At 32.6% G+C, this 26,019-nt stretch overlaps 2 protein-coding genes and 1 long non-coding RNA gene across 4 annotated transcripts; all 3 read right to left on the bottom strand.

Annotated features, from left to right (window-relative positions):
- Positions 1-339: 339 nt before the first annotated feature.
- LOC145057099 (regulator of nonsense transcripts 1 homolog) lies at positions 340-7,376 on the bottom strand. 2 transcript variants are annotated; one of them, XM_079004868.1, is made up of 28 exons: positions 6,596-7,376; positions 6,086-6,508; positions 5,936-5,986; positions 5,771-5,863; positions 5,596-5,691; positions 5,458-5,508; positions 5,235-5,353; positions 4,977-5,085; positions 4,726-4,848; positions 4,580-4,651; positions 4,403-4,474; positions 4,251-4,317; positions 4,025-4,167; positions 3,845-3,916; positions 3,618-3,746; positions 3,357-3,512; positions 3,170-3,283; positions 2,988-3,086; positions 2,835-2,912; positions 2,522-2,656; positions 2,360-2,434; positions 2,150-2,264; positions 1,670-2,004; positions 1,519-1,578; positions 1,370-1,441; positions 1,138-1,269; positions 937-1,038; positions 340-846 (listed from the first exon to the last, which is right to left on the bottom strand). In XM_079004868.1, exons 1-28 carry the CDS (start codon positions 7,166-7,168, stop codon positions 730-732), a joined length of 3,783 nt encoding a protein of 1,260 aa, XP_078860994.1. In that variant the 5' UTR covers positions 7,169-7,376; the 3' UTR covers positions 340-729. The 2 variants fall into 2 exon arrangements, with proteins under 2 accessions (XP_078860994.1, XP_078860995.1); XM_079004869.1 differs by lacking the exons at positions 2,360-2,434; positions 2,522-2,656.
- Positions 7,377-9,388: 2,012 nt separating this feature from the next.
- LOC145057098 (uncharacterized) lies at positions 9,389-10,277 on the bottom strand. Its single transcript, XR_013685967.1, has 2 exons — positions 10,140-10,277; positions 9,389-9,833 (listed from the first exon to the last, which is right to left on the bottom strand). It is a non-coding gene; the product is annotated as an uncharacterized LOC145057098 (long non-coding RNA).
- Positions 10,278-13,158: 2,881 nt separating this feature from the next.
- On the bottom strand, positions 13,159-16,925 carry LOC145057096 (pyruvate kinase isozyme G, chloroplastic-like). The gene is made up of 12 exons (XM_079004867.1): positions 16,507-16,925; positions 15,756-16,007; positions 15,443-15,608; positions 15,218-15,352; positions 15,045-15,155; positions 14,881-14,969; positions 14,737-14,799; positions 14,481-14,656; positions 14,297-14,405; positions 14,080-14,228; positions 13,891-13,999; positions 13,159-13,514 (listed from the first exon to the last, which is right to left on the bottom strand). Exons 1-12 carry the CDS (start codon positions 16,741-16,743, stop codon positions 13,401-13,403), a joined length of 1,710 nt encoding a protein of 569 aa, XP_078860993.1. The 5' UTR covers positions 16,744-16,925; the 3' UTR covers positions 13,159-13,400.
- Between the last annotated feature and the right edge of the window lie 9,094 nt (positions 16,926-26,019).

Here is a 26,019-nt window from a genome sequence, read left to right as displayed (position 1 = left end):
AGGTGAAAGTGTCACGACTATAAAGAATAGTATCTTTTTTTTTGAAAGAGAAAGAGAGAGCATACTTGGAGAGTGTCACGACTATAAGGTGAGAGTGTCACGACTATAAAGAATAGTATCTTTTATATTTGAATGAGTTCAAAGGAGAGCATAAATAAATAAATAAACCAAGGTCTTCTTTGTCCTACTTATTTCATTTTACAAAGAAAAAAAAATGTTAATCTAAAAAAGAAAATATTCATACTTGGAACCATTTATAAAGAATTTTAACGAATTGATCAGGTTTTTTTTTTGTGATTGATATTCAAAAGATGGTCATTTTGAGGGAGGACTCCCACATACTTGAATAATTATTACATTATGACAAACAAAATGATTAACTTGCAATAAAAGCTACAAGATTTCATCAAAATGAAGAAAAAAAAACATTCAAACCCTATTTCTTTTTGTCATATATCGATGATCATGACATCAAATTACTAAATTCACACACAATGCACATAACATACCCACTACCACATATATCTCGTAAAATTCCATCATCCACTCCACTACGAGAAAATCCCGAAAGCATCCCTTCCTGTATCATCAGCCACATCACCACCAACATGACCATTATGCCTCTCATTTCAAATCTCTTTCAGGGTTATATTCGACATTTGCCACGAGTCATTAATGGATCAATCCATATCCATTATTCACAAACTCTTCATATGACATGACCTCCTCTTAACTGTTGTAGTGTCCCTGTCCCTGTCCCTGCTGAGGTGGCATATTTAGGGGTTGGGAGTTGTAATGTGTAAAACCACCCTGGGATGAGTATACATGATTCATGTTCATCACACCCTGCACCAACCAATTCATTTGTGGATTAATAAAATAAAATAAAAATACAATGCTACAATAAAAGTAAGATGCTATAAAAGAAAGATTGACCTGTGTCTGAAGAGAAGTGGTGGTGGCTGCTGAAGTGAAGTGGCTCTGTGAAGAATCATCTTGAGATGGATCCTTAAATCCAACTTGTGTAAACATGTACTCCTGTTAAAAACAGAAACCACATAATCTAAATTTAAAAAAAAAAAAAAAAAAAAAAAATTCAAGTCAAAAATATAAAGTATTTCCTGTAATATAACAAACCTGAGACATGAAATCATTCCCACTACCAAATCGAGAAAATCCAGCTTGCGAATTTTGATTTAAAAAATTGCCCGGAAAACCACCTTGGGTGGCTGGAGTCACATACTCAACACTATATCCACCTTGAGAAGCCTGAAATATTATTATATTATTTTTTACATAAAAATACAAAAATAATAATTATTCATCAAATTTGTGTAAAATGTTATGAGTAATGACTAATGACACTTACTTGTGTGGAAAAATCAGCAACATTATACGCCACATGTGATCCTTGGCTTTTAAAATCATCCCCCAAGAAATCCTGTTTCATTTTTTCTTTTCTTTTTTTAATATTTATGATTTTATATTTAATTTTTATAAACTTGTACAATTAATTACCTGCGACATCCCCCCAACAGAAAACCCATCACGATATGTCTGGCTTTGCCCCTGAGTCATCTACCAAATGCACCAAATTTTCAAAAAATATATATATAAAAAAAATTCTAAAGAAACAAAGGGCAAAATGGTAATAAAAAAGAATACTGACATTAGAAACATATCCAGGCTGAGATAAGGGACCACCAGGGGATGGTTGACTATTTGGATTTTCCATTGAAGGAAAGTTAAAAGCAGACCCTATTGCTTGCTGTGAGCCTGAGCCTGATCCCAAGCCTTGCTGCTGATGTGGCAGATGACCACCTCCACCGCCAGTGAAACCACGGTTCCCTGGCGGCGGGACATGAGAAACACCGCCAACGGCTCCATGAATTGCACCGCGTGTTGGTATGGCGTAAGGCTGAGGACCACCATAAGGCGGTGGCACACGATAATGCAGACCGGATTTATGAGCACCATTTGGAGCCCCGGGCGGCATGTATGAACCTGTATTCACAAATATAAGCAATGTAATTTACTCTTTTAACTAATATAACCAATGTCCTTCATTTTTTTGCCCATAATACCAATTTGAGTAAATATATAACTTTTATTATTGGAATATCATTAATTATGATTTATAATTTATGACCTCTAGAACGACCGTTTCTTCTGTCAGCATTGGAATTTGTTGAGGCAACAGAACCGAAGCTATCAGTAGGTACAATGGGCCCACCACCAAAGAAAAACCTCCGCTCATTGTATACCTGAATCAAATGAAAAACAACTAGTAAATAATTTTTTTTTAAAATACAAAAAAAAAGAACAATGAATTTATGAATTTATTATTATTGATTATTACTTTTTTTGGTTTTTGAAATTGAACCATACTTTGCTTCAAGTTGTTGAGAGGTCCTTCCACCAAACACTCATGCTCCTGGTCTCAACATAAAAGGAAAGACGATTTTTGTTTAATTGGGGGGAAGGGTATTATTGTCTTTTCATAGATGTTATAGGGTATGACCTTATAGTGTGTGAGTAAGCCATTCCATAATGGTTGTTTACTAAGAACTTTTGGATTTCCAAGAATCACAATACCATATCGAGCACGAGTAAGTGCAACATTAAGCCTACGTGGATCATTCAGAAACCCAATACCCTAAAACACACAAAAAAACCATAATTAAAATCTCATTAAACCCTAAACCCTAAACTAAATACAGATCAGACCAATGGGTAGTAAAAACTGTATGTGTTGTTTTGTATAAAGAAAATGTAAGTATGTTGCTATTGAGGGTTAAATATTTGTTATTATTGGGAAAAAAATATTAACCAACCTGATGTTCGTTACTTCTGACACATGACAAAATAATGTAATCTTTTTCCCTTCCTTGGAATGAATCCACACTTGCAACCTGAGTATACATGATGAAGCTCATAAGTTATATGAATTTCTGAAAAAAATGAGAAAAAGCAAGATGTGAAACTACCTCAATGTCCTTGTAAAGCTGCTGCCTAAGTGCACCATTTCTTGACATGTAATTAACAATATATGCACGCTGGCCTTCATATGGTGTTATAACCCCTATCTGCATAATATTTAAATTAATTATAGCCTATCAATGCCATTTTTTATAAAAATACAGACATGTGTATATATATATATATATACCTGACTAGGGACTACACCACTTTTTAAAAAAGTAGTGACTATTTTTTCAACATTTGCAGCCTCTGTTCTATTAAGATAGGATGTCCCACTAGCACTTATTTCTTCTTGTCCCATCTACAATACAAAATAAATTAGTGAATTCATAAATAAAAGAACGTTAAGACCATTATGCCCTTGTCATGCCTACCTGGACATAAAAAAACATGGGGCGATTTGGGACAGGCCATGGAAAATCAATGCCTGTTGATTGCCTTTCGTTTATGGTCACTCCATTTTGAAGGGTACCTTCGTAAAAATTATTCGAAGGGAATTCTGAAAGACATGGATGCATACGATATTGTACCTGAAAATTTTCAGATAAAAAAAAAAAAAGTCAACATTTTTTTTTGTTTTGTAAAAAGACATATTTGCCCTTGTCACATGCATATTACTATTATTTTTTTAAAACCTGTAATCTAATTGGTTTTACACCAAGAAGCACCAGTCTTTCAAATAGAGACTGAGCTAATCCAGCACGAGCTGCTTTCTTGCACATGATGACTGGACCAAGCTGGCAATGATCGCCAACAAGGATAACCTAGTACAAACAAAAAATATATATATCTATCCATTAGTTCAAGAGCTTCATTGTAGAATTTATATAAAATTTGCAGATATATATAATATATAATATACCTGTTTTGCCCCAAGAACAAGAGGTATGAGACACTCAGGCTCTGTGGATTGAGTAGATTCATCAATAAGCACCTACATAAGATATAAGTTCATTTACATTGTGAAATTGTATATTCTTGTTTAATTTTAACTTGTTTTGGTTCCATTGAACAATTTATAAAAATAAATAAATAAATAAACCTGGCGGAATCTAAAATTTGCCAAGCGTGGGTCCCCTGCACCAACACATGTGCAACAGATGACATCAGCACTCTGAGATATCTCCCTTTCTGTAGCCCGTTTTAGTGCTTTATATTTCTTCTCATCACTGCTAGATAACTCTCCTGTATAAATTATAAAAATACAAAAAAGAAAAAGAAAAATCCATCATCCCAATTCCAGGTTAATATAAATTCATAAATCTAACCTTGTTCATCTTTCAATTGTTGAAGCTTGTGGAGTTCACTCTTTTCAGATGTATCAAGATGGCGAACCTTAAATGAAAACATATAGAATTCAAATATTAAAATTCATAAACGTATAAAACTTACAACATTATAAAAAGAAAAAAAAGCAAACCTGATAATGAAGGGTCAAATGTTCAACAGGTGAACTCACAGCTTCCCTTGATTTTGCACACAGCCTTACAACCTAGTTATAACAAAATAATAAATATCAGCATAACGATAAACAAATAGAAACTCTGTATACCTTATAATTTATAAAATCATTAATAAACAAACAAAACATTGTTACCTTTAAACCAGTGGCACTTATCTTTTCTGCAAGTTGGTCTACAGCCACATTGCTTGGAGCACATACCAGAACCTGATTTTAAGTTAAATTACCATTATGCCATTATTTCATATTATCCATATGAAAAACATGCAAGAAATGTGTACCTGTCCTTGGCCTTGTTTAGCCATATGATAAACAATTGCAGCAGATGTGACGGTTTTACCCGTCCCTGGTGGCCCTTGAATCAAACTTATTGGCCTTTGAAGGACACTTTTTACAGCAAAAACCTATTTTTAATTGTTAATTTGTTATATAATAATAATAATAATAATAATAATAATAATAATAATACAACCTATTAGTTCAACAAAATCAAACATGTAAAAAGTAAAAGTATGCAAGAAACAAAACCTACTTGAGATGCATTAAGCTCAGGAAGACCAGGGGCACCAAAACGACGTGGCAATGCATTACGCACCATTTGAACCTCAACCTCATGTCCTAACAGATGATGGTAGATATACCTGTAAATTTGGTGCACACCAAGTGTTTGATAAAATGTCTGACTCAAAAGAGGAACATATTATAAAGCCCTTTATAAATGCATACAACATTCATATCCTGATATGCATAATGGCATGATACATGATGCATGATGCATGATGCAACCCACCCGCTAACACTTGTTTCATCGACTGCAAAAGTTTTCATAGCCCCTTGCATCCGGTCAAAACTTGTGCTCTTCCATACAAAGTCAACACTAAAACCATGATTCACATCACAAGGAACTCCCTACAGATAATAAATAGTTAAATACCCTAATAACTAGTGCTCAAATAGTCAAATGGAAAAAAAGAATCATAAGTTATCAGGATTCATAATGATATTTATAATACCTGGCTTACACGAAGCTCAAGTGCTACCTCTTCTTGTGCAGTTAACTTTATCTAAAAACAACAAAAACCCAATTATTGGATTTTAAAATCTTAACATGGAAAACTAAAAAAAAAAATACATAGTCAAGAAACCAGTACCACATGTCCAACTGACTGCCAGGCTGGATGTGCTGCATCCCCTGAATACCTGAGACGTAACTCATCACCAGGTACAAGGCGCAATTCATTGTCTTCCTACAGTTTTTTTAAATACTTGGATAATCTTAAAAAGATAAACTTGATGATGTAAATGTGAATCAAGAATATGAAGCACCTTTGGGAAAACAAAATACGCAACACGCTTCTTGTTAAGACCAATATCCCAACGAATGGTGAGATTGTCTTTACTTTGAGATTCTTTCATCATCTGTCAAGCAATATATACAACAATTCAAAACTAAATAAAGGTTGCACCAAGAAGAATAGAAATACTGCTTACTTTATCATAGTCAGCTTCAAGCTTGATAAGTGGGGCAAACACATTTTGATACTGCAATTAGAAACACGAGCACACATGCAACATTAAAGTGTGATGACTGAATTGGAACAATGCATGAAGAAGGTGAATACTGAAAAATGTTTTTAGAACCTGATAAGCATCTTCATACTTTAAGACTACAGGCTGTGGTTCATCATCTACACCAGGTTTCTCAAGATCTTCCAAACTTGCATCAGGATTTGTCTTCCAAAGTTCTTCTACTTTGTTAATTTGCTGAGCACTGATCTGTCTTGCACGTAGCTGCTCTGTTTCAGATGGAACCTTAACAAGCCACTGTAAGAAACATCTGTCATCAATAAGTGGACACCATTGACTCAAGTCCCAGTTCATGTCTTTCAAAGCATTCACATTCAGACAAGGTTCCCTGCAAAGAAGAACGACAACACTCTCTGTCTTCGCTGAAATAAATCCCAGAAGGAAAACATTTCTACACCCACAATTGTAGCATTCGAGAATTGTCTCTCCTAGAGGACTGTCTTTATGGAGACACACTTCTTTGTGTTTAGCTCGAACCTAAAAAAAGGAGATTTACAAACTTCGCATCATAAATCATGATCAATGTAAATAAGAAAAAGATGAACATATGATATTACGACTTACCAAATGATTAACAATGTGAGAGCCAGAAGTATTCCCTCTCGAGTTACAGAACCACTTACGACACGAGGGAACGTTACACCTCACAACACATGCCGGATTCTGCACCCCGCAATACCTACATGCATGTTCCATGAAATTCCCTTTTGCGTACTCATAACCTTCATCGTCTCCCGTGTCTTCAAAATTCAAGCCGCTCATCCCCGCAGCTAGGGCATCAACCGCAGATGCCTGATTATTGTTATCATTGTTATGATTGTTAAGGTGATTATTATGATTATTATTCCCCCTATCACCACCACCCTTGGCCGAAGTTTCTGAGACAGGGGAAGCGTTGTTGTCGGAATGATGATCGACTGCCGCGGTTGCGTCGACGGAGATTGAGTCCGATGGTGTTGGCCATACCGATGATGATGGTGAAGATCGAATGGCATTTGGCTGTGAGAGCTCTTGAAACTCGGGGTAATCGAAGTCCTCTTCTCCTTGAGTGTTGAATTCCAGAAATCTATAGGCGTCGTCGTGACCGGTGTCCGGCTGAGACGCGGTGTCGTAGAGGTTGTTCGGCTGTGAATCCATTGTTTCTGCTGGGAATTAATGAATTATCAGAGAAATTATGGATTCCTTATGATAAATGGAGAGAAGTGATATTGATTGAGGATTTGTAAGGATTAATTGGGGTTCTATGAAATGCAGATAATCCGCTGCTTCAGCCTCCAAGTACGAGGGAGAGAGAGAGAGAGAGAGAGAGAGAGAGAGAGGTGATGTCAAATGTTTACGTGCTTTTTTTTTTCATAAGTCGCCTTTCAAATGGTTTTTTTTTAATAAGTCGCCTTTCAAATGGTTGCCAGATTTCATGTGTCAATTGTTATAATTGTTATATGCTTAAATTATTTTTCTTTGCCAATTTGCATTTGTTGGATGTCAACAGGTAAACGAGACAGGTGTGTATTACATTCCCTCGAAAATTTTCTATTCTTCGTCTCCGCCCCGGAAATGTCAAGCCTTCTTAGCCCGCTCCCGCCCTTGATTCCCCCTTATTCGAAATCAAAACCATAAATATTAATGAAGGGCATGCAAAGTCATAAAGTTGGAAACTTTATGACTCTTAATGGTATTTTGGCATTGGATCTGAAATTGGGAAGTGAAAGCTTAATGCATTAAGCTCTTATTGAGAAAAAAAGGAATTATGTGCGTACGTCGTGCGTAACCCAACGTACGTCGCGCGTACGAGGTCAATCGTCCGACTCTGGTCAAAGCATGAGTACGCCCAATATAGGAGCTAAGTACGCCCCGCGTACTCAGCTGAATGGACCAAGTTGACTCGTTGACCTTGACCTTTCACCAGAGCTTTGACCAAATTAACCTAGGGGTATTTGAGGTATTTTAAGCTGATTAATTGAGATTAGGTCCTTGGTTTTGGTTAGGCGATCGTTGAGCCGATTTTCGGGACCGAGATTTATTCAGCTTGCATTCAGACTGATATGCGAGTTTTCCTCACTGTGCCCGTAGGTCGAAGGCACTAATGTCGACCCACTAGATTATTTATCTTGGTCAGGATAGTGGTATGATAGTTGTAGCTGTTCAATAGATTTGTATGATTATCAATATATGTTGGCTCTGTGTTTATGTTTATTTGTTGCTTATGTCGACATGTTGTGTTAGGTTGAGGCGGTCATGCTTCGTGTTGTAAACCAAGACACTCAGGGACAATCGGATTGGTTGTATGCCCTGCGAGGCAGTCCAGTCAGGCCAACGGCCCGTAGATCGGTCTGGATAGGTTGTAGGCCATGTAAGGCGTGCAGTCATGTTGAAGGCTCGTAGAGCGGTTCGGATATGATGTAGGCCCTACGATGCGGTTCAGTAAGGTTGGCTGCTCAGATTGTATGCTTGTTTGTTATTGCGTGCTGGTACCTTGGGGGAACTCACTAACTTTTGGCTTACAATTTTTAGTTTATCACTTCGGGTACTTCATAGGATCGTGGGAAGGCAAAGACGTGATCATACACCATTTCCTGTTTTTATGTCTATTGGTCTTGAGAAAACTCTGATTTGAATTAATGTTTTTGAAACAATGACTATTTTTGTAAACAAAATGGATGCATGGTTGGTTTTGAAAATTTTAAATTTGTTGTGATTTTTGGAGTGTTACACATGGAATCCATAAAGTTAGCAACTTTATGAATCATTGAATTCCTTTGATAAGCATAAGTCTCATTTCTAAAGTTTGATGGTGGTTTGGACTCCATGCATGAAGTTTTTGCTTTTTCTCCCATTTTAACCTAGGTTTGGGCTATAGACTTGCATTGGACATGCATTATTGAAAATCATTGATCTTTGTGATGTTTTAGGCTATAGGAAGGTTTATGGAACGTTAAAAATAGTTGCTTAACAGATTAAGAGTTGAATCTGTTAAGTTGAGAAACCTAGTTCTCACGTCGTGGTATTGAGGTCTCCACAACATGACGACTGGGGGATGGCCCAACTGTTTTGTCTCATGGAGTGCCCACGACGTGAATCTGTTCATATGATTTTTGTCCTAATCCCTGTTGATTATGTGTTTAAATGAGCCGAGTCAAGACCGAACCGAACCTCATCAAGCTCGGGTTCGGCTCATTTACTTTTTTTGGCTCGAGTTTACGAGACGAAGCTCAAGATCGGCTTGTTTAAAATAATACAGACTTGGGTTCGGCTTGGCTCGGCTCGTATAGGATATAACCTAATTCCCTAAAATAGTGTTTGTTAAATATTTGTTTATTTTCATTTATAAAAATAAAATTCAAAATTATATATAATATATTATATAAATGTAGGCTCGAGCCTAACACATTAAAATTGCAACATTGATATGCATAATACTTTACACTTATTTTCATTACGATAATGATAGGGCAAAATGTTACCATCTATTAGAAAGTCAAGTAACAATCTTAAGATTTTGGAATGTATCATAATATTTAAAAAAATTTAAACATCAGGAGTTCAGGATTCGTCACTGTTGTTATCAGCCGCCGATGATTCAAAAGCAGCAATTGATATCAATTCTGATCTGATCAGTTCATCTTCAATGGTCTTGATTTTAGCATTATGGATAACTGTAGCATCTTCTACGCCGTTTCCATTTTCAGACTCTGGTAAATAAACAATTTCTTCACCAACACCGTTTGAAATGGCGATGAGAGATTCCCTCGCAACTTCCTCTTCTAGAAGATGTCTATAATCCATAAAATGTAGAAAGCTTCTCCTGTACATTAGGTTTTATTCATAAATGAAATCAGTTTACAGATGTATTTACCAAATTAACTCGATGATAACAAATCTTATCCTCTCTTTTAAACCGATGAACTTTTATTCGGATTAGCACAGAGAAACAGAAACAGAAACATAAACGAATACAATGAAATGAATTTTACACAGAAATGTAGTAATTCTCATCAATCAAACGGATTCGGAGTTTGTAGAAAAGTAAACGAATCTAAGATTTACGAGCTAAAAACATAAAATAGAAGAATTGTAGATTGTAGAATTGAAGAAAGAGAAGAGAGCGTACCTTAAGGCGTTTGTTGAGTGTTGAGAATCGAAAGGAAAAGAGAGTTGTGAGTGTTGTTGTGTTGATAAGTGATCGGCGGTGGGGATACTTATAGAGGCGGGGGATTTGGTTTTTCCGGTGGATGGTTTGGGTTTTTATCCCGTACACCGTATTCCAACGTGGAATCCAGTAGGATCCTATCAATCAGTTTTTGGACTCTACCTTGACTCTCTTTTCAAAACAACTACAATGATCTATTGTTATTTTTTTTTTCAAAAATATAACAGGTTGTATATTATAAAAAACTAGTTTTACATGTTTTATTTTCGGTTAATATATATATAGCTTTTTGCAAAACATTGTTCTTTGTGTTTCTTTCATTACGTAAAAGTCATTATCAAGTAAATCTTGATCATAATTTCCTTATGAGTAGCGATATATTCTCGTAAATTTACTGTTTAGGCTAAACAATGTGATGGTTTATCAAAATTTGGTATTGTATAGATGCTACATAAGCTTTTGCAATTCTTATTATTTTTTGTCTATGAGTGTGGTGTGGTAGCATCTTTGCCTACCATATAATGTATTTTATGTGATGTTAGTTGTACAAGTCTCTCAATGCATATCGTTACTCATTAGTGATCAGCAATAATATGCAGATAAAAATTATCGTCGGCAAAAAGACTCGTAGGTGGTGTTTGTCGTCGGTAACATTGTCCACATCGGCTTGTCGCTAGCAAAAGTGTCATTACATCGTATAGCCTTAGAAGAGTAAATGTTTGAGTGTGTGTTGGTACGTAGTGGTCCACATCTCTGGCAACGATCTTAGATTTGAGACGATGAAGGTGTACAAAATTTCAGAAACCACTAACGCCTAAGATCTTAGATCTGAGACGATGAAGGTGCATAAAACATTAAAGAACCCTCAGATCAAAGAAGAGGGATTACACGAGGAGATAGATAAATAGATAGAGACTGAGAGAGATAAGGGTTGTGGTCCGTCCGATGATGTTTCTTAAACTCGACCTCAAACGTCTCACGGTGTTTCTCAAACACGACTTGAAAGTCAAAGAGAAGAAGGTGGGTTGTAGACGCCGTTTTTTAGAGAAAAATAAGCGATGGTTGACGGTGGTAGGCAATGGTGGAAAGGCAGATGTGGTGTTGTTGATGCTTTTGTGAGCCGATTAGAGAAAAATAGTGAGAGCGATATATTAGGTTATGATTTTAGGTTGGAGTTGGGTGAGTTGGAATTTAATTTTTTTTAAATACAAATTAAATTATAGGTAAATTAAAAATCAAATAGTAAGGGTAATATAGTCATTTTATATCTGAAAAACGACGAACTCTGCAAATTTAAACTAACGGGGGTTAAAGCGTGCAAGTTTATAACAAATGAGAAATTATTAAAGTTAAAATAAAGACTAAACATGCATTTTGGCATTTGAACGATGAACGACTCGTGTAATTTACTCTTAAAAAATATATCTATTCTACTTAACCTTTTTTTTAATAAAATTGGTTATTACCAATGTTTAAATCTTGGATATTAACTAAACTAACCATTATTAATAACAATGAAAATATATATATATATATATATATATATATATATATATATATATATATATATATATATATATATATTCATTCTACTTAACCCATTTTTTAATAAAATTGGTTATTACAAAATTTTTTAATTTTAGGATATTAACTAAACTAAGCATTAGGAATAATGTTATTGACAAAAATGACCATATCCTTTTTTTTTAGAAAATTACCACTTCTTACTAAATTTATGTCATATTAAAGTATTTTTTGATAAAAATTACATTTCATATTGACAATACAGACCGTTCCAGATTACCAAAAGGAAAAAAGAAAAAAAAAAACATATTCAAGAATTTAAAAAACAAACCTGAAATTCTATGAACAAATCCGAAAATTCAAGAAAATGATTTTTTTTACTCAAATCTAGCAAAATTTTAAAGAAGCATAACTAATGGGAATTAGATACAATAAAATGACTTAAAATGTGACATTTGGTTGAAAAATGATGATATAATACATTTCGAAATACCAATTTCGGATATTATCATTTTCATGATATACAAAAAACTTGGTCATTTTCTAATAGTGAGTTTAGTTAAACCCTTTAATCATATAGATTTGATAATCACAATCTTTCAATCATATACTTATATTGAGTTCTAAATCTCAAATGTTTTTTAAGGATAATGACATAAAAGCCTTTATGTTTGGCAAAATTTTACGAAATTACTCTTTTGTGGGTTTAAGGTTCATTAAAACCAAATGTTTGCAATTTTTTTTTCAAATTTACATTTTTGCTTATTTAATTGGTAAAATCGAACACTTCTATCAAACTTAGGGGCTTTAATGAACAAAAATATCAAACTTAAAGGGTTTTATAAACCAAAAATAAAAAATAAAAACAAACATTACCGTCAAGTAAGGCTTTAATAAACCAAAAATACAAAAAAAATATATAATTAAAAAAAATTACAAACATCCGATATAATAAACCTAAAATCAACAAAAGCCTAAATTCACAGATTTCTACAAAAGTTATGGTTTTTTTTCAGTATCCTTTTTTTTTTAAATAATTATCACATTCTTTCAATCTTCTAGAGGTCACTTCGACTTGACAGCTCTAAATGAGCAGTCCAACAAGTTGGCCTCCTAAATTTTGTACTTTTGTTGTTTATAACCTTACATATATAGTTTTTAACTGCAAATACTAAAATATTAGATTGCCAATTGTGAATTTTATATTAACAAATTATTGAGCCAATTTTGATTAAGAAAGTTAGACAGGATCTGTAATTTCAGATATTATTATTCAACAAAAATGTTCTAAAATAACGTATATTTATTTGACTTAATGAGAATTTCATGTTTAAGTTATTATTTGGTAAACCATAGAAAAATTTGTTTTTTTTTTCCCATTAACATTTAATCTAGACAGAGCCTATATTTATATCCATACAGACCTTTTTACACTAATATCATCTACACACAAAAATGAACATTGTAGTAGTATATATGCATATATTAATAGGAGCAGCATACATTTCTTACATGTAATATACAATTACAAAAAACAAAAGAAAGAAAATTTTGAGCTCGAAACAAATCATACAAATTGACATTTCCAGAAAGTTGGCATTGAGACAAAAAGGTGGGACCAGTTTCTTGTTTGTTGAAAAGACATAAATACCCTTGTCACCCTTTTTTGTATAAAGAGTTTACTTTGTATGAAAAAAATCAACCTTGAACCATACGAACTTGTATGTGGTGAGTAGACTCTTGACGCCAGATTGGTTGTGCTCCACTTTGAACAAGTGTAACATACTGCCCTTCCTTCACTAACTTCTTATCCTGATAAAATAAAATAAAAATAAAAAAAAAAAAGAATAATTTTTTATTTTTTATTTTATTTTATTAAAAACAAAATATCGAAAGCTACATAAAAAAGTTATAGACTACCCCACTAATTTCTGGAATTACTAGTTTACAAATTGTCATCGTCATAAAGAATTATTGACATTGCTTTAGGTACAGTAAATTCATTTTTTGTTATTGTAAAAAGACCTTTTTGCCCTTTTATATTAATTATTCTTAAACTATTAAACAACCTCACCCAAATAGTTTTATAATTTTTAAATAAAGTTAAACTAAACTAGCGAGGGACCAGACTTGCAAGAAAATGAAACTATAGGGACCACCATTGTAAGGAAAAAAAAAAATTACTTACAACTAAAATATTAAGGGCTCTTGAAAAAGTCTCCTCAGCATCATCAGAAAACTCCATATAAATTGGCATCACACCATGATAAAGAATCAATCTCTGCTTAACTCTTTTTCTGCACAAATTTATAATTTTTTTTTAGGGTTAAATAGCAATGTGATTCAATTTTATCGAAAGATGAAAATATGGACTTACTCATTTGTGAAGGCAAAGATAGTTGAGAAAGGGCGAAAATGGCTTAAAATCACAGCCATTGATCCTGTTCTTGTGAACACAATGATAGGGGTAGCAACAGTGTTGGCTATTGTTGCAGCATGGAAAGCAAATATTTCACCCATATGGCTCTACAAAAGTTAATGACCATTTTACCCTTGCATTCCAAAAAAACAAATATTCATCGATTACTGCATACCTTGTAAGCCAAGTGACGAGAAAGAGATACCGAGTTCGAGTTGACTCGTGAACTTGACTCGATTCTTAATGCCACAGTGTGCATAACTTTCACAGCTTTTAGTGGAAAACTGAGATAAGTTTGAATTAAATGTTAACATTTTGAGTAAATAATAATTAATAAATCCATAAAATAAAAAACTTACTTTCCATGAGCAGTTTCACCTGAAAGCATGATAGCATCAGCACCTTGTTTTACTGCTATTGCAATGTCAGAAACTTCAGCTCTTGTTGGAGTTGGGTGATCAATCATGCTTTCTAACATGTTTGTTGCTACTATAACTGGTTTTTGCAAGTTTTGACACCTTCTAATAATATCTTCCTATTTAAATAATAAGAAATTATGTAAACTTAGCAACAAATATTCAAGGTTATTATTAATGTTTAATAATTTAACTTTACCTGTAATAAAGGAACTTCTTCAATTGGAAGCTCTGCTCCAAGGTCACCACGTGCAACCATTGCCTTAATACATAAATAATTAAAGTTTAATAATGATATTATAATCATAAGGAGAATATAAATCATTGAAATTAAAATGCTAACCCCATCAGATGCAGAAAGTATGGAAGGAAGATTGACTATTGAGTCTGCACTTTCGATTTTTACAATCACATGGATATCTGCATTGCATCCTACAGAATAAAACATTTTCTAGTTAAAATAAAAAGAATGAAAATAATATTTTATAATTTACAAAGAAACCTTACTTTTCAGATAATCTTTCAGCTCATGAACCACTTCAGCATCCTTCACAAAGGAAACTGCATAGAAATCAACTTGGTTGTCCACTCCAAACTTTATATCTTCCCAATCTTTATCTGTAAATGGAATCAAATTCATAATTCAATCAAAGTAATTGTAAAATAGGATGAATGTAAACCTGTTATTGAAGGCAAAGTTGCACTTTTTCCACGCACATTGAGATGCCTCCTTGATTTCAATTCTCCACCATCAATTACTTCACATTTTACTAAATCTCCAGTCTTGGATTTAACACCCAATGACATCATCCCCCCTTCAAGAAAAGAAAAAAGTACCTTTATACAATTGAATATCTATATAACATTTTGTATCTTTTTTAAAAGTGTTAATGAGGTAATCTTACCATCAACCAATAACATGTCACCAGGTTCAACATCGTTTATAAAGCCATCATAATTTACACTAACAGTGTCATTTGTGCTAACTCCTCTTTTTATAGTGAAATTGAATTCTTGCCCTTCATGAAGGAGAATTGGTTTAGCTACATCTCCACTTCTGACCTCAGGTCCCTGAAGCAACATGATTCATATGAAAAATAGTAGAAGGAATACATTTATATGTACTTTGATTCTGTGTTTATCCAAATTTGGAGATGGAAGATAAAAAGAACAAGATGAAATCATTTTGTTTCACATTAAAGTAAACTGAATGCATACCTTAGTATCCAACATTATAGCTATGACTTTTTCATTGAACTGAGCATTGTATTCTTTAACAATATCAATGGTTTTTTGATGTGATGCATGATCTCCATGTGACATGTTAAGGCGTGCTACATTCATCCCTGTTTCTGCTAACTTCCATATCATTTCACGTGAGCTTGTTGAAGGGCCAATTGTACATACTATCTTTGTTTTCCTTTGAACATCTAGAGAAATCTGAGGTTGCCTCAAATTGCTGTCACTAGACTGAAACTCAAAAGAAGAAACCAAGTTTTCCTAAGTACTTGTGAAAATAGATATCGTATACAGTTATAATCATTTAAGAGCTTGATGTGGATATAGATTTTCTACAAACATATATATCATATAAAGTTTTTGCTTCTGGCTAAGGCTCCTTGCACAATATGCTAATCAAGTATAGAAATCATAGCAAACCAAAAGCTTGCATTGATTGTGTATTACAAAACTTATCTACGCAGGAAACAATTTCAAATTTGAGTACCTACAAGTAATTGCATCTTATGGATTTCTTCACTTTAGTATGTTAACAGGTCAAAATCAATCGTTTCCTAGCTTTACGATAAATTGACCAGTGCGCATCAATCGATGCCAAACACCTGATTAGATTCAAAAACTCAAAAACCTAAAAGAACGTTTCAATCTCTAAATTAGACATGCGAGCAGGATATACATTGACGAATATTCGAATAACCATTTAAGACGATATATGAAGAGTGAGCTTTACAGGGAAAATAGGACCATTGGAAGAAAAGGCCGGTTCCTGGCTCTGTTCAACGATCTTCATTGACTTCACCGCCAACGAGGAAACAGATTTCCGAACACGTTGCTGCTGATTCAAACTGATGGATTCATAAAAGCTTCGTGGTGATCCATTAAGGTTCTTCGCCGAAGAAAGACGTCGGTCGCCATCTGGTTTTCGTGCCGGTGAGATTCCAGGATTCCGTAAACTGATTGCTGCCATTGAAGACCAGACCAAATGAAAACCTACAGCAGCAGAGATAGGTTGATCGGAGTTTGTGATAGGCAGCCGTCGGAGCTTCGAATGTCAACGTCAGGTGTCGAGAACCACTGACTGGAGCACTTCAACTCCCTGCTTCGTTAAAATTGGACTTTCACTGGGCCCATTGAAGGATAATTCTATGCGAATATGGTTCAAATGCAACAATTTTTTTTTTTTTTTTTTTTTTTGAAATATATAAATTTGTGTTGCTTGTATGTTTTCGATTTATTTGGGATTTCTTTTATATCATGATACAAATATAATTTCACATTTAAAATGATAATATCTAAATAAAACGTTTAAGCTAAGAATTTAGAATGATTGATTCAATATTTTCGATTTAAATGTATATATTATCACAATTTTTTCAATGAATATATTTATCATAAATTTTTTTTTATGTTGTCTTTAAAGTAAACCTGACCCTTATGAGGTTTAAAAAAATAATAAGTAATAGCAGTGTATATGTAACAAACCCTTCGACATTAAATATACAAATATACAATTAAAGAATGTATATTGGATATTTTATTTAAGAACTAGTTTTAGATATATATTTCATGAGCTAGATTTAGGTATTCAAAGTAATTATTGTGTTATTGTATGCATAAATGTGAGTCAATCAAAATTTAAAATAAAAATAAATAATTAATAAATAAATAAAGGTAAATAGGTAATTTGATAATTAGTTTTCACAAATAATATCATATAATTATGGTAACCATTGACTTTAACTACCTAGGTTTTCTCCATCCATCGTCGGCTTTTTAAAACCACCACCTATTCGATCCCGACACCATTACTGTCGAGGTTGAAGGGCACATCCGACAGCCCCCAGCTATCGGAGCATCACTATCAACCGGCGACGCTCTACCACCGCCACAACCTATCTCAAACATCAATTTCTCTATTGCCGATACACCAGAGGATCTCGATCCAGAGAAAAAGAGAAGGCGTTCGTTGAAGACATGAGTAATTAGGAGCAAATGAGGAAAAAGGTCGGGATACGTTTGAAAATCCCCTTCTTGTTCAACAGTTCTACATAGTGAGGAGTCTGCCGGCAATGGCAGCAATCGGTGGAGGAAGCGTTTCCTCAAATTCAAAATCATCATCGTTTGCTTCCTCTTATCGGGCAGCGGTGGTTCTGGCTTCATCGTCACTCCACTCCCACCTTTTCTGTCCTTTTTATATGCTGATTCTTCTATCACTCAAAATTCAAGTATATGCTTGTATTTGTGTGCGTGAATTGATTATTCCAGACGATTCAATGTAAATGAAACTTTTTTAACATAAATTGAACCGGTCTTGATTTCTAGGGTTTTATTTGTGTATAGTTTTAGGAGAGGGTTTAAGCCAGTGGCGATCTGTAAGTGTAATTGTAGTTGTAAGTAGGTATAGTGTAAGATAGGCTGTGTCAATGACCTTCTTTGTCACACCCCAAAACCGGAACGGCGGAAAACGTTCGAGGATGGAGGACGTCATGTAAAGTATCATAACAATGCAAAGTAGTAAACAATCAACAACATCATCCATTGCATTAATAGTAAAGTTTTAATATATGTGTGTTCTTTGTAATGTAATAGACACCAAAAATGAATGATCAAAATAAAAGACGAGTCTTGATTGTGCTCCGTCTTCTCAAAACCTGTCATCAGTACCTGTCTACTGATGAACTGAGAATACAAGTTATTTTGAAAGCGTAGATCAGCATTTAAGTTGGTGAGTTCATAAGTATTTATGTTAAAAGAATGCTTCTTGTTTCTTTGAATAGATGAATGTTTCCCAGAAAATCCTATACTTTTATGTAGTACATGAAAAGTAGTTGCTTTTGCATAAACTCGTCCTGTTTGTAATTCAATGATCTGAAATTGTACTTATGCTTGGCTAATTATACACTAACGTATTTGTAACATCTTTTATATGAGTTATTATAACCATACTGACTATATGGTCTGACCCAACGCTATGAATGCATTGAAAACTGTTGATAACAATTGTCACTCGTAGGCGTGTATGCCTAACTGTAGCTAGCAGCCTGAGTGTGGGATTGTCAATCCCAATATAGATCTACACACACATTGTTTCGATCCCCTGCCGTAAATTCTGGTTATAATATCAGGACTTAACTATATTGTTTAAAATGAAGTAAACAACCTGAATCCAAGGTCTCATAGAAAGTATATAAACGTTACATGTATTTTAGTTGTGAAAACCCAATCATTCTAGATTGAATGATTGATAGTATGTTCTTTACTAGTATTCTTAACTTGTTATGGAAAATGTATACTCTGGAGTAGTTTTGAATTAAAACTGTGTTATTGAATAACTATGTACTCTAGTATACTTGAATCGTGAAATAATGTTCTATGGATCATAAATTATACATATTATAATTTATATGTACGTCTTGAATTGCTTCTGAGTATGAATGTAAACCCATTGCTCAACTTGTACAAAGGGTTAAGTGATTGATGAAAATATAAGTTTTAAAAGAAGATTTGTAAAACAATTGAAGATTTTAATAATAAATATTGATGACTTGATGTCAATTTATAAAACTGTTTCCAAAACAGTTGTTTGATAAGACAGTTTTTAAGTATATGAAATTCTATTGTTTGAAACATAGTTATAAATCACATGTGATTGATTATATAACTATGTGTTTTCTACTTGTATTCCCCCCCCCCCCCCTAAAAGCATTTAAAGTCATTTAAAAGGATAGATTAAGGGGTATGAACTCACCTGAAGTGAGTGATGTGAATGTAAGATCGGTAAAGGATGCTAAGCGTCAAGTGAAGACTTGAGCACACACGGATCCTATTTAACATATAGTGACACACATATACTTACAATTAGTGTTTATAACAACTAATTATGTAATGGAACAACCTTAGGGGCTAGAAAACACTTGCACTGAAGTGTTAAACCACATAGGGTTACATATAAGGGGTGTAGGGCCTCTCATTGGAGTTTATGGCCCATATAGTAATAACCACATGAGTTTACGGCCAAGGGGTAATTTCCCCATGAGTTTACGGCCGTAAACTCATGGTATTAAGTACCCAGTTGTGCTATAAGGTCTTACAATTCATAATGAAGTGTCCTATGATCAAGTCTAAGCCTTAGGAAGGAATGGTGGCACCATTGCACCACTAACTAGAGTTTACGGCCTAAGGACCATTTCTCCATGAGTTTACGTTCCCAGTTGTGCTATAAGGTCTTACAATTCATAATGAAGTGACCTATGATCAAGTCTAAGCCTTAGGAAGGAATGGTGGCACCATTGCACCACTAACTAGAGTTTACGGCCTAGGGACCATTTCTCCATGAGTTTACGGCCGTAAACTCATGGTATTTTGTACCATTTCAAAGTTTAAGGTCCTTAGCTCAAGTTGGAAGTGTTCTAGACTTGGTCCCAAGGCTTTGGAAGGAATTAGGGTTCATTTGCACCCTTAATTAAGGTTTACAGCCCAAGGAGGTTCCTTGGCCGTAAACACCCTTTTGATCTTGTTTTCTTGATGTTTTATAGGTGTAAACTAGTTGATTCAAGTATAGTACAAGCTAAGACAAGAGTACTTACAATATAGAAGCTTGTAAGGGTGTTTAAGGCTCAAAAACACTAGTATGTGTTCTTGGTGAAATGAAGAACACTTGAAAATCTATCAAATGAAGAGATTTCACGGATGAAATCATGCACAAACACTAGATATTGAAGTATACCAACTAAACAAGGAAGGAAACACTTACTAAGTTGAAGATCTAGGGAAAAATTCGTATGATACTTGAGAGAGAATGAGTTGTAGGCTTGAAAATGGTAAAAATGACATAAAATGACTAAGTGTCATATTTATACTCTAGAGTTTACGGTCGTAAACTCCATGTTATGGCCGTAAACTCCAAACTCTTGGAGTTTTGAGACTTAAGTGTTGTACAATTAACTCTAGAGTGTACTTCCTATAATTACCTCTGATGTATTTATGATTAAAACACCCAGACTGACTCCAAAACTGCTAAAAGTTAGCAAAAGTAAGCTTGATTTTGATTAAATGCAGGGTTTGTTATAAGATGAAAATTTCGAGTTGTCACATTCTTCTTATATGTAAAGTACAATGTGAAGGTAGTTTGCCACTATTTTCATATCAAATTTACTTCTTATTATATGATAAAAAAAAGCAATTTGTTTCTGTAAATGATTCAATGGATTATATTGGTGCGATTCCAATTCTTTTGGAATAGAATCACAAATTCCAGTTCTGTTTGAATGGAATCGTGAATTCTAATTCTGTTGGAATGAAGTATGAATATTTTCTCATTGATTTATGCATGTTCTACAATTCTTGGTTATTGGTTTTTGTGCAATTCACAAGTCCACATATTTTTCCAAAGGAATTTAGTTTTTTATTTTTCATTTGATAATACATTATTGAAATCTAAACTACAATTTGGTTTTGTTTTCACAAAAGTTGATGCTTGAAGAACGGACCACAAAATTGAAAGTGATTTTAAGCAACATTATTCTTTTAGAATGTATTAGTGTTGTTGTTGGATTTTGATGTTTTCTTTCCCGTTTTGAAAGTTTTTTTAGTTTTATTATTTAACAACAAATGTAATTCTTAACAATTGTTACATGTATTCTATAAGAAATAATGTATTTTTTGTTTTTATTTTCAATTGATTGTTTAAAAATTTATTATTCTACAAGAAATTTTTAAAGTCACGATCAAGAAATAGGTTGAAGAAAATTTTTATTATTTATGGTTCAAAAATATTTTTATTTTTGAATATACTCATAAACATATTCTATCAGAATGTCCGAATTAAAAGAATTATAATTCGTAAAATCGGATTTTTAAAATTAATAGAATCTATGATCCCTTAAAATATGCAATTTTCCTTTATTAAATGTATATTAATTGACTAAAATACCCTTGTAATTAAATTAGATGATATTTTTCATTTATATTTAATTCAATAATATATATTAATCACTTTCTTAAAATAAATAAATTTGTTTGGCCCACATTTATATATACAATAACACAATAATTAATCTAAGTCTATACTCCATAATCTTTAGTTTAGACCTTCTAGTTTAGTTGCCATTAGGATTAAATCTACTTTAGTTTTTACCTTCAAGTTTAGAGTTCCTTAATACATTACATTCGGGATTAAATCTACTTTTATTATGGGTATAGTTTTTTTCGATGTAGATATTGCCTATAGCTTGTATTATTTAGTTATAATTTTCGAGATTTGTATTGATTTATGATAAATCAAATAACATATATTTTAAGTTTGTACTTCATTCCTCGATGTTATTGATAATGAATGTATTTATGGAGTTTTTAATTAAAATAGTGTTATTGAAAAAAATATTTACTAATCTTGCATAGTTTAAAAAATATTTATCAAATTAATATTTTTTTTCTATTTTTTCTATTTTTCTATGTTTTCAATATTTTTCAATGTGTTTTTGTTTTAAATATCAATTTTTTTTCTCTATTATTACGATTTTTTATTGTCTTTTTCTAAAACATCATTCTTTTATTTTCTTTATTTCAGTTTTTTTTAATATACGTTTAACATAGATGTTTTGACGTTATTTATATAAATTATAAAAACAATTTTGAACATCAAATTTTAGCAATCTTAAATTAAAAGTACCATTACACATAAACTCCAACATTAAACATCTTTTTAAGGTAAAAATACTCCTAACATTGTTTGTTTAAAAAAAACATTATCAACATCTTTGTTTGAAGCAAACTCAAAAACGTTACAGTTAATATATGATATTTATATGATGGAAATTTTCTAGTGTAGAGTAAATTATCTCCAATGTGTTAGATTTATTCCGAGAACGTAAAGTCCTTGCCGACAAAAAATAATACCTTAAGAAATATAGATATTGGTGAATAAAAATCATATGAAAAAAGAGTACAGTTTTTTTGTAATGTTTTTTCTTGTTTGTAGATATTTATGTTAAAACAATACGTCAAGAAATATATATATATATATATATATATATATATATATATATATATATATATATATATATATATATATATATATATATATATATATATATCCTCTCCCTTTCTAATAAATAAATAACTTCAATATCATGCTGCCATGTGTCGCCACGTGTTAGCCTCTTAAACTTCCAACATTCTATGTCAAATACGTCAAAATTTAGCTGCAATTTTATTTCATAAAAAAATCAGGTCCTACAAATCAGTAAATCAATTTTAATGCTCTAAATTTAGTTGCATTTAAATTTTAAAAATACAGAAAACAGAAGACTACAAATATAATATCCCTAAAAAACAGCTATTGATATTCCAATTTACACCTCTTAAAGCTCTTTAATTCCACGATTCACTGCCACAAATACGTCAATTTAAAACATTCAATTTACGTTTTCCTTTTATACATTAAAAATTATAGAAAGATAGAGATATTATAGAGATATCGAGATATGATATCCCTGAAAATCAACTATTCAAATTTCAATTACTTTATGATTATACCTATAAATACGTATAATGATCGATCCCTACAATTCTTTTCTTCACTTTTGTCTTCAAAGCTTTCAGAGTATAATTCTTCCGCATACCTGCATCTACATTCATACATTTCAATCCATCAGGTAAATATACAAGACTCTTCACTTCCATCCTCTTTTTTTTTTTTTCTGACACAATAATCATAAAGGTCAATCTATGACACTACTTTAAAAAAAACATTCATAACAGATGTTTGGGTAAATAAAAAACTTTATATGTACATTACTGTCATCTATGTAAATATTTTTGTAGTATATCGTTGATTTTTTAAGCTTTAATACAAATGGTCAACCTCAAAATATAAATACAGAAATATAGAATATAAGGACAATTTCTATAAAAGATCAAGTAATATACATTAAAGGGCGACATACTTTGAAATTATTCTGCCATTTTATGTATATTACATGTTGTTTATTTATATCTTTTAAACGCCTATTCAAATATCAAAAACCGATTTAAAAATAAAGAATTGGAATATGAAAGAATGGTTTTTATTGATTTAAACAATAAAGGACTCATCCAAAGCTTGAATTCTTAATCCTTTGAAAGGTGTTGAATTACTTATACATTACGGATAAAAAAATTTAAGATACACTCTAAAAAATAACAATCATGCCACTGATTTAAAAATGAAGAATTGTAATATGAAACAATAGTTTTTATTAATGATTTGAACAATTTAAACAATAAAGGAGTCATCCGAATGTTGAACTAGAATCCTTTGTAAGGTGTAGAATTCTTGTGCATTTCAATAGGAGAGAGGGCGTGTATCATTGACATTGAGAAATGAACCTTAACCACAAAAATTAATATACTTTTTGCTTAAGTTTGAAGGATTTACAAGATTCAAAGTTTCAGAAACTACAATAGAGCACATGGAACTTTATAAATGAGTTGATCCATCAAAAAATTTGAAATATGAAAAATTAACATAAAGCAATAGTTATAGACATGTGAGCAATAAAAACTTATAAAGGAGAAGGGATGGGATGATAAAAAGTACAAACCTTTATCATTCAATCTGCTTGCAGTGATGTTCAACCAATTCAACTTTTTCATTATAATAACTATCTTCAACTTCCTCCTTGAATGTTGTATTATTATTAATGATGACACCTGAAACGAAATACCCTGGCCTTTTGATGCCAACTCAGTTGCCCCTCTGATTTCTAGCTTTCTGGGGACAAAAGAGTAATTATGTGTCAAGATAAAAAAAAGACCTGGTAAGGTTCTAAAGAAGTACAAATACATAACAAATGTAAACATATAACACCAACATGCAACAACCTACTGTTATAAGATAGATAAGACTTATAACCAAAAATCAAAGACTAAAATAACAATTTTAATGTCTCTAATTGCTAATACCTTCTAAACAAATGAGAAACTTGAGAAACCTCCATGCCACTCTTTTACAAGTAAATTTCATCCAAACGAATCAACACGCAAACGGGATCCCAGTATGACCAAGTCAAACTCAATCACTGTCAAAAGATATGAACAAGGGGTGAGGTACACATATATTTTTCTTTTTTCTTTTTTATTTAAAAAAAAATAGATGAAAGAAAGTAGATTAAGTTGTGATGTGTATTGGTCATGGTTGGCAGACAGCTAATAATGCAAACTCAACACTAATAATACTTCTTCTATTAACTTTTTTACTATAAAAAGTTTACCAACCAGTTTTTGCATGTGTGGATCATGCAAGACACCATATGCAGCCCATCTTGACCAAGATTCTAGAACAATGACCCATCAAAATCCATCTCCCTGTAACGTCAAAAAGACCAAATTAAGTAAAAAGACAAGCATGAAAGTACTAGAATTGGTTGAAACAACAGAAATGCTTACTTACATTCGGTTATAATAAGATCAATTACTTTATCTAGCCCTCTGTTTCTTCTTTTTTAGCATGTCCATACGAATAGCTTCATGTACAAATATAGGTAAAATCTGTCAATAATGGGCCAACATGGAAACAATAAACAATGAGATAAATTAAATATCATAACTTTTAACATCGTTGTGAAAATAAGTGAGGTGAAAGTACCAGAGCATTTCCCTTCATTCGAAAATCTGAAATCCACCATTTATCTACATTATGTCTTCCTTCCAGGACAAACTCAGTGCCTTGGCTACAAGAACAGGAGACAGGAGAATGTTAATATGTGTAAGACAGAAGCAACCTGTTTCAGCACAAGGTATGGAGAGGCTAATGGGATTTATGATCATAATCTAATAGTCTTGATGGCTCTGAGATCGTTATAAATAGCACTTGACATGAAGTAGATGAACAATGGAGATATATGATAGTTATAATTGTATGCTACAAAATAAACTTAGATATAGGATCAGATGTGATGTTAGCTGTTATGGTCGGTTCATGCCGTGCATGGTTGTAAGTTTCCAAAAATACCCTATATCCATAATCCACTATTATAAGTTTCTGTCTTTTGGCGTTTTGTTTTATTTTTAACCTAACCAATATTGCATAAGTATGTGATTTGGAGCAGTTTCTGGGATATGACCTAAGTAAAGTGTTGTTAGGAAAGAACAAGTGGCAAACCTAGGTGTTTTCATCAAGCTTCAATTCAGAATAAAAAAACCATTTCTTTCATATTCCAATTTTATTTGAAGTATCATTTCAAATCAATTAGTTTCAATCAAT

This window comes from Lactuca serriola, chromosome 6 (assembly GCF_051521515.1).
Source record: "Lactuca serriola cultivar US96UC23 chromosome 6, Lser_US96UC23_V15, whole genome shotgun sequence".
Taxonomy (NCBI): domain Eukaryota; kingdom Viridiplantae; phylum Streptophyta; class Magnoliopsida; order Asterales; family Asteraceae; genus Lactuca; species Lactuca serriola.
This window is presented reverse-complemented; position numbering and strand designations above follow the sequence as displayed.